Source organism: Lepeophtheirus salmonis, chromosome 1 (genome assembly GCF_016086655.4).
Source record: "Lepeophtheirus salmonis chromosome 1, UVic_Lsal_1.4, whole genome shotgun sequence".
Classification (NCBI taxonomy): domain Eukaryota; kingdom Metazoa; phylum Arthropoda; class Copepoda; order Siphonostomatoida; family Caligidae; genus Lepeophtheirus; species Lepeophtheirus salmonis.
This window is the reverse complement of record NC_052131.2, coordinates 22985836-22994922: the sequence shown is the minus strand read 5'-3', so window position 1 is coordinate 22994922 and position 9087 is coordinate 22985836. Positions and strand designations below refer to the sequence as shown.

General features: G+C 31.6%; 1 protein-coding gene across 1 annotated transcript; it reads left to right on the top strand.

Moving 5' to 3' along the window:
• The first annotated feature begins 589 nt into the window (after positions 1-589).
• Positions 590-4196, top strand: LOC121123903 (chymotrypsin-like protease CTRL-1). Its single transcript, XM_040718967.2, has 6 exons — positions 590-686; positions 2802-2896; positions 2955-3113; positions 3172-3380; positions 3472-3685; positions 3743-4196. Exons 2-6 carry the CDS (start codon positions 2833-2835, stop codon positions 4030-4032), a joined length of 936 nt encoding a protein of 311 aa, XP_040574901.1. The 5' UTR covers positions 590-686; positions 2802-2832; the 3' UTR covers positions 4033-4196.
• The last annotated feature ends 4891 nt before the right edge of the window (positions 4197-9087 follow it).

Sequence of the window (9087 nt, the reverse complement as noted above, 5' to 3'; positions counted from 1 at the left end):
AGAAAAGCAAACCAACAAACAAAAAACAGTAGTTTTTCCTTTTTAGTCATTGTCATTAGTATTAAAATAATTTGTGTGGATCTGGTGTACGTTCCGTTTAGAAAAAAATTATGAAAACGCATTTATTTCTTTCATGGAGACATATACAGACTTTAAAAATAAAATAAGAGTTGAATAAGATTGCTAGAATTTTCAATTTAATGGATCATACGGACTACCGGCCAAGAAAAACATATTTTGAGAAACACTCAACCACTCATCTACTATGACATCAATATTAAAAGTTTGGAGGAAGTCGAACATCCGTCGTACAGGCGTTATGGTATGACCTTGTATTTTTACACACCTTGGGTTCTGCCATAAACCCAAGATCCACCAATACAACAGACTTTAAGTACTTCATTGAATATAAATTGAAAATTCTGCTGCAGTGGACATGCTTAGCTACTTACTTTTCCTTTTTCAATTTATCTTGTTGACTCAGTTTGGTTTGACTAAAGACGACAAAACACCAGTTTCACAAGTACATTCATTCAACTTTGAATGAATGTTGAACAAATAAACAAATTGCCAGTTGTGAGAGTAAACTTCTCTGTTATATATATATATAGTATTAACCAAAAGAGCTTCAGTATTCATTACTTCAAGGACTCCTACTTGGCTTGTTTCATTACATCTGTCGAAAGGTAAATATAAGTTTTTTTACCTTTATTCTTCAAAAAGTATCATTTAGTATGATTTTCATAATTTCTAACTCCAACTAGACTTTTTATATACGTAGTAACCTGCTACAAATACAATTGTAACTTTTGAAGGGATATATTCAAATGCAATTTGTATTTAAAAACTATTGACTTTTAACAATATCCAAACTCCATTGTCATTTTATATCTTAGAAATATTTCCATAAAACATATTCACTGCGAAAGGTGACGTAATTATAATGCGGCATATTAAAAGTTTTAATGTTAGGGGACATCGTTTATTGTGTGTTCTCCCATGTAGTTAAGGCACTAATATGAGACAATGCAAACACGGATTAATGAAAAGTAAATCTGGTACAACTGTCACTCTGCCACATCAGTAGCTTATTATGATTCCTTACGATGACATAGTCCCATTTTCTTTTTGATGAGGAACAAAAACGTTTTGCACTCTTTTTGTATTTCCCGGAAGAATGACACGAGGAACAAGAGATGGTTGGCAAAAAGTTTTGTTAACGATCCTAGAATCGTGAAGAACAAGTACTTACTGCACAGCTGACAACAAAATTCGTAGTGTATTTCACTATTGGAACGTCGTGATAAATCTTGTATTTCAAGAGCATTTTACTTTTAGCCATGGCATCGAATTGCACTGAGGAGGTCAAATTGAGACCGTTGTCAAAAATTTTCATGACATTATCAGTCATTAGTGATCATACTAACCAACATTATTTTGGACAGAAACTTGGTTTTCATCACAGGCGGAACACTACCTCTGCCTCTTTGAGCACACAGTCATTCTTTAGGCTGTAGGCAGCGTTCAAAATGAGTAGTTTGCTGAGTAGTTTTATATTGCCTGGATTTGATTTACAAATTTGGTAGAGTTTTTTTTTCCTCTTGGCAAGTTATTTTGTCATTCATTTTCGTGTTAAGAAGGTGAGGCCTTCACTTCTAGTAAGAATTCAAGCCAAGGTCGCCCATGATGGTCCTGGCAATTATTTTCTGACTGATATACCTTGTTTGCGCATGAACAGCTATTTGGATACCAGGTTTGCTTTAATGGATCTCTTGAGCCTGCCAAGAAGTGACCAGTCCACTTTTTGGTTATGTGTGAACCACATGAGGAATGGAAAAATCCCGCTTAACCACACTTCAGTTCCTTACAGACGTTAAAAATGGTGCTCCTGGTATATTTTTTGACTTTTTTGATTTTCTTAGCATCCTTGAAGGCCTCAAAAAATTCTGCGAATACATGTTTATCCTCTTGCTGCTTAATGGTGAAACTGAACGTATAAAGGATAAAAACAAAAGTGGTTATCTATTGACAATACGTTCGGATGAAGTTAGAGCTAAGAAAGATTTTTTTTTAAATCAAATATTTTCTGGATACTTCTGCCCATAATATATGTCCCAGAAGTAACCGAGTATGTCTGGGCAAAGTGTGTTGCTCGAGGCGGTTGAAGAGCTTTTGGGAGTGTTTGAGGTTGATCAGAGGCATTTAGGAGTGCTTTATTTGCATTTTTTTGTGTGAAAATCGGCCCTACATCATCATGTATAAGTAGTTATGAGGTTTTGTGAATTAAAAGACAGCTAACTGACTCTGAACAGCACTTTTCTAGAGCAATTGCCCCGATGGACTTCACTGGGTTCTCATTGACACTAACCTTGAGAACGAACGTTTCACTCAGTCCCAGAGTTAAAATAATTGTGAAGTTATCTCTCCTTTAGTTGATTCCAAGGAGGGCTCGCTGCCTTTGGCATCCTGTATTACATTATGAGAAAAATATGAAATACTTAAAAAAATAAAAATAAATGAGGACGGAATGCCATTATTGAAATTCTGTAAATGAGTCATAGAGCTAAATAAGTTCAGAATGAGGTATTTAAATAAAAAAAAATTGAAAAATAGATAATATAACTTCATAAAATATTCTTAGTGTGTGTTTAGTCATACTTATATTGTCTAATGATAAGATAATTACTTTTCAATCAGGTCATTTTTACAGTAAACACTTAAGCATTATCAAATTATAAACGGTTCAAATATTTCTAAATATGTATTTCGATTTCAATTCAAAGTTTCCAATATTTTTATAGCAAACATTAAAAACTAATCTAGGACTGCAACATGAAGCTGATTATTTCATGGATCTGTATACTCTCAGTAACTTCTGCAGCATATGGTGAAAAAGGTTCAATGACATAATTTTAATAAACATTTATCACAAATTAATTTTTAAATATTATTAGAATGTAGAACGTCTTCTGGCAAATGTGAATTTCCGTTCGTTTATTCTGGGACGCATAGTATTTGTACTCAAAGTGGTTCAAAGGATGAACCTAGACCTTGGTGTTACCAGGGATCTGATAGTGATAGTAAGTGGGACTATTGCCCAGAAAATTGTTTCGGTATGTGTCATGTAATCATTGAAATAGTATATCAACAAATAATTATTATTTCACCAAGAATGTGGAGTATCCAATAACATAACAATCTCATGTAATAAGCAATGGCAGGGCGAAGAGGGAGATTTGGAAAACGATGCATTCCCTTGGCATGTGTTTATAGTAGGGAGAGCTGAACAAGAAAAATTATGTAACGGAATTATATTAACTCATAATCGTCTGCTAACTACAGCTAATTGTGCACAATATTATCATTCAAAAGTAATTGATGTAAGTGTAATATTTTAGATGAACGTAGCTCTAATGATGATATATTATATTGCTTCAAAGAATCATTAATAGCCTTTTATTTTGATAATAGGTATATGCTGGATCAGGTGGACGCTTTCCATCAAATGGTTATCAGGCAGTATCAATTCAAAAGTATATTCAACATGAAAATTACAACATGACTACACGTGAAAACAACATTGCCATAATTTTCCTTAATAATAATTTAGTATGGAATGATAAAGTTCTTCCCATTTGCTTTTCCAGCGATAACTTTCCAGTAGAGGAGGGGAAAAAAGCGACTTGTAAGTGAAATAATAATTATTTTGAATAAGTATGAATACATTCCTTGTATTTTTCAGTTACTGGATCAAATATTGTACAAAATGACTATAAAATAAGTCGTATTCACTATTCTATAGTCAAAACAGTGCCGGATTATTTGGACAAGGTTTGCAAAAATGAGGGTTTCCTATGCACAACGAGAAACTCAGTAAGGGATGACCATAATGAGGGAGGACCATTAACCGTATGTCAAAATTCGACAAGATGTGTTGTTGTGGGCATATTATCATACATAAAGTCTCATAGGAATATCCTTGTTTTTACAAATATTTCAATGCATATAGATTGGATAAACAAATATATTTAAACTGTATCTGTTAGAGTAGTAATTGTCAAGCATAGATGAGGAACAACACTTTGACCACTTGATAAATTTAAGATATTTAATTCATAATTAAAAAACTGTCTCATCTTTTTATCCTTTTGTATAAAAGGACATTAATATAATAAATTGAAATTTGTTTTTTTAAAGCTCTCATTTTAACACATTATTTATTTATTTTTATTTAATAAGAGGAGTGTTATATTATTCTGAACTTGGACTACTTAAGTTCAAACTTTCTACTTCCTGCTAATAACAAACGAATACGAAGCTTCTTAATTTGAAGGACATTCAAATGTGGTCTTAAGATACTTCCAGGCTTCTTTCTAATGGGTTAAGCTCCTTTTTTATTTAAATTATACTTTCTAATTGATAAATGAAAACAACTGCTTATTTACTATAAACTAAGTTATTTTATTCTTCTCTTTCCTCCTTTTCTCTATTCTGAACTTTGCTTCGGACCATTTTCTCTATCTGGGGCAGTATCCCGGAAATCTATACTAAAACAAACTAACCTGTGTTTTTTGTTTTAATTAATAAAAAATTCTTAGAGAAAATTATTTAGGAAGTCTCGAAAAATTTAGATTTTATAATTTGCTCTTAGATTTTACAATTAATATGCGTTACTAAAACTAAATCCTGGAGTTTCTATAATCGATTTTATTCTAAATAAAATTCCTTTTTACTAGACATTTTAGAGACCATTTTCTTGTTGTAAATAAAAACTCCTTACCCTACGACCATCTCTATCTCTCACTTCAACATCAACGGATCGCTCCATTTATGTTTAATTATGCAGAAAAATTAGACTATTGATTATGTAATAATTTAAGTATGAGTCAATTAATACTAAATGTCAAAAAGGAAAAACAATATCCAATAAGTACTTCCAAGTCACCCAAATAAAAAGTATGTATTATTGTCAGAAATACCATTTCATATCGGGTTAAAAAGTTCTGATAAATTATATTGCCAATTGTGGGTAAAGATATACGTGTGCAATAGGTCCATTATATCATTTTGTTATAAATTTTTGTAGACTGACTGATATTTTAGTATATTGTTGTGATTGGCAGGTCGCATTTAATCTAAAACGTAAATAAAGACCATTTGTTCAACATGTTTTGTTAAGGGTTTCTACTTCACATTGGAAATAAGTTCGTTCGTTAGAGCAAACTTTTGTTGAACTATATCTGCAACTCTGTGTAATCCATGAGCAATACATGTAATGTGAATCAATTTTTTTCGAAGATCTTCTCCTGCTTTGAGTCAATATGAGGCAGCATCAGAGATGAAAACTGTAAGTCTACACTGGACAAAATCTTCTCCCAATAACTTATAAACTGAGCTTCTGAGTTTATTTTTTATGGTCTAATCAACCCAATGATAGATTCGTAAATAAAAGGGTTCTGTCGATAATGCTCAAGGCTTAATTCATTCCTTCCTTAATCTCTATTCTTGTGATGATCCCTTGGGTCTTGGTCTATTTTATCCAAAATTGCTCCCTCATGAATTGACGTGCAACAAATTGATGAAAGATTGGAAAGGTTGTGGATGCAATAAACGTACTTTTCATAGTACAAGTTGACGGCAAGATTGTTAACGACCCATCAATCCTCCGTTCGGGTTTTTTCGTTTTAATCTTGTATTTCTTAAGTACGTTCTAACCTTTTATTTACTGGTTCCTCATTGTACATTGTAAATATATATATTCGGATAAAGTAACTTATAATCAGTACTAGATGGGAATCTATTGTTGTTTAATCATCGTTTATTATCCTCCATTCGGTGTTCCAATGTTTCCCATTGGGAACCCCTCATCCTCCTTGCGTGTGTCACTAGCGTGAAAATGGTGCCGTTTTTGGGGCTATTTCATGACGATGAGAATTATATTGATAAGTGGTTTATTACTGACTAAAAAGGTAAATAGTAAATACATATCACCTGGCTTAAGAAATATTATAGATATCATATTATAGGTCCCCGACAAGCTTAGTAGCAGACCTGGATCCATAATTTACACCACCTTTTCCCTCTTTTATTTACTTTTACAGATGTTATTTACTATTAACATTTCAGATACAACATTTTCACCCTTGCGACGTTAAAAAATCATGGAAAAACGCTGCAATTGCACTATAAATCTCAGAAAATTTACTAATTGATTAAAGCTAATTTATTGTTTATAGCACATATTGTATTTTCTTTATTTATTCTATTTTCGCACAAAAGCACAAGAACCGAGGCGGTAGAAAATATATTGCAGTCTCTCTTCTGGTCTCAGTTTGACTTTGTCGGTTGCGCTTCTAGCTAAATCGTCTTGGATTGCTGCAATTCAAATGATGTTTATGAGAATTTAATCTGTTCAGTAAAGGCAAATAGTTATAGTATAACTAACATTTTGAAGTACCTATTTTTACGGGACATCCTTGTCGACAGCTTTTTCATAAGACTCTTTGGTTACTCTGTAATTCATCAATAACTATAATTGAAGTTCCATTGAACAGGAGATCACAAATTGGATTTAAAAACTTGTTGGAAGCTATTTCTTTACAATCTGTAGGACAAAATTATGACTTACAGAGTCAAAAGCTTTGCTGAATTCAATGGCAATGATTGTACCAATTTATTTTCTCATTTTAAAGGCATTAATAGTTGCATGAATATTTTGTAAAGTAGGCAATATGTCATTTTTTTTTTTTTTTTAAAAAGCTCGATTTGTTTAGCTAAAACACCTGTTAAGATTCTATATAATTCATTTAGTATAGTCAAAGGCCTCCAATGACTAAGTGATGTCAGGGTTCAATTTACAAACTTATTCTAAAACTTTTTATTTATGATTTAAAAAAAGTTTAAATCATAAATTTGGTTTAGCTACATACTGAAAGGATTGTTACGTAGAAATCTGTTGATTGTTTACCGTTACTGATTATTTGGTATCCTTGCAATATGTTGGGTTGTCTTTTAAGTATACATAATTGTGGGAGTGACACAATACCTGTTTAGGAGTGATTCTGACGATCATAACCTTTTTTTTATCAAATTTTTGCGTTCTTGGATTTTTAATTATTGTTCTGGAATAAGTTAGGCACTTTTACATTCGATTCAAATAGGCAAATATAAGTTCTAAATAACATTATTTATTAGAATTTTTAAATTATTTGACCATCAAAATTTTGAGAAGTTACACACTTTTAATTAGATGTTATCGTTGAAAAAATTAATTACAATAAAAACACCTTTGGAAATTAAAAAATCCTGGTTGCACTTCAAAAAGACCTGCACTTTTTATAATTCATGTTTTGTGTATATGAATCATTGTTATATAAGATTACTAAATGTGAAACCTACACAATTCATTTAGAAGAATATAGAATATAGCTATAGCCCATGGACGCCGCCTACAGTCAAAATTTTCCAACACATAGTAGGTCACAGAAGAAATCACTTAATGACGTCCCAAATAAATTACACAACATCCGTAATAAATAAAATGTTATTACGACACCGGTACTAGGAATTTATGTACATTAGATATTGAAAGTAAAGTTCAAATACAGATTTGGCAACTAAATTATGGGATAAGGTTGGTGTTATTATTAAAAGTCAAAATAGATTACCAAATACGTATAGAAAATGAGACTTTATGTATGATAATATCCCAACAAGAACACATCTTGTCGAATTTTGACATACGGTTAATGGTCCTCCCTCATTATGGTAATCCCTATTTAATAATGTAATTTTTTTGATAGTAAGAAGTATAAAATATTAACTAATTTCCAAATGGAACTCTGAACTTTGTACCATCTAAGAGTAAGTATTCATTTTTTTTAAATCTAATCATAAAATAGATTATATTTTAGCTAAAAATATCAAGAATTAAGATAAAAAAACCATTAAATAGTAAAAAAGTAATTAAATGGAACAACAACAGGAGTAGTAGCTTTGGATGGTTCGCACCTAGTTTGTCTGACACTAGTTTCTTCACTTAAAGACCTGGACATGATCATTAGGTTTCCAATATTTTTTGAATGGTAGATATTGTTAGAGCTGATAAAGAAGGTAATCGAACATCCCCACAGCGCCTTGAGATCCCTTATGCTCTCTGTGAAGAGGAACTTGGCCCACTTCAACCAGAATAATGTAATGAAGGCTGTCCAAACTGTCCCGTTTACAGTTGGAGATCAAATGTAAGCTTTTTTGCGATACCTATAATCGAAATTCGAAAAAAGTTAAAAATAAAACTAATCTAACGTTAAAGTACAGTTTTAAGCATTTGGTCTCAAGTCCTTGTTATCGAACATTTTATGCTGTCTTTAATTTTTTTTATGGTCAGTCCAAAATTAAAATGTAAGGTCGATTATGTTAAAGATTTTCTTGAGTCCAGAATTGAAGAGAATATATGGAGGTTGCGTGATTATAATTTATAAACGTTGCGTGATACAAAATGATATATTTTGAATAGTGAATTAAAAATAGTAATTTTTGAACAAATTAAGCTATAGATACCTGAAATTATTGTTAATTGTTAGGGAATAGGATTTTAAGTAAAGTTTTTGTGCTCTACCAAGTGCCCATTCTAGTTTTTCTGTAAGTTCTCTCTGTAACTGCGCTAACCAAAGTGTAAAATATAAATGAACAATTTTTTTTAATAATTGTTTTTGTAAAGAGAGCCAGTTAGAGCCCCCTCATGGAGACTGAGTGCGGAAAACCTTGTAGCATAGCTTGGCTCCTTTAGTCAGCAACATTTGTTGCAGATTAATTAGTATTAGTAGACGAGTGAAACTATAAAATCAGCTAAATTATAAATACCTGTATCTCAAGCAAATAATAAATTAGTGATTAGCGGAGTAATGAAAAACCAGCGGGATATTCTTCTATTTCTTACTCAAAAACAGCACAAAGTAGCTGCTTGATGATAAGCCTCTTCATAAAAACTCTAAATTAAATAAAAAGAACGTTTCCAAACATAAGAAAAACAATGACTCAAAAAAGATACAAAAAGACTATAACTCACAGAATAAAAGGAACAAGGAG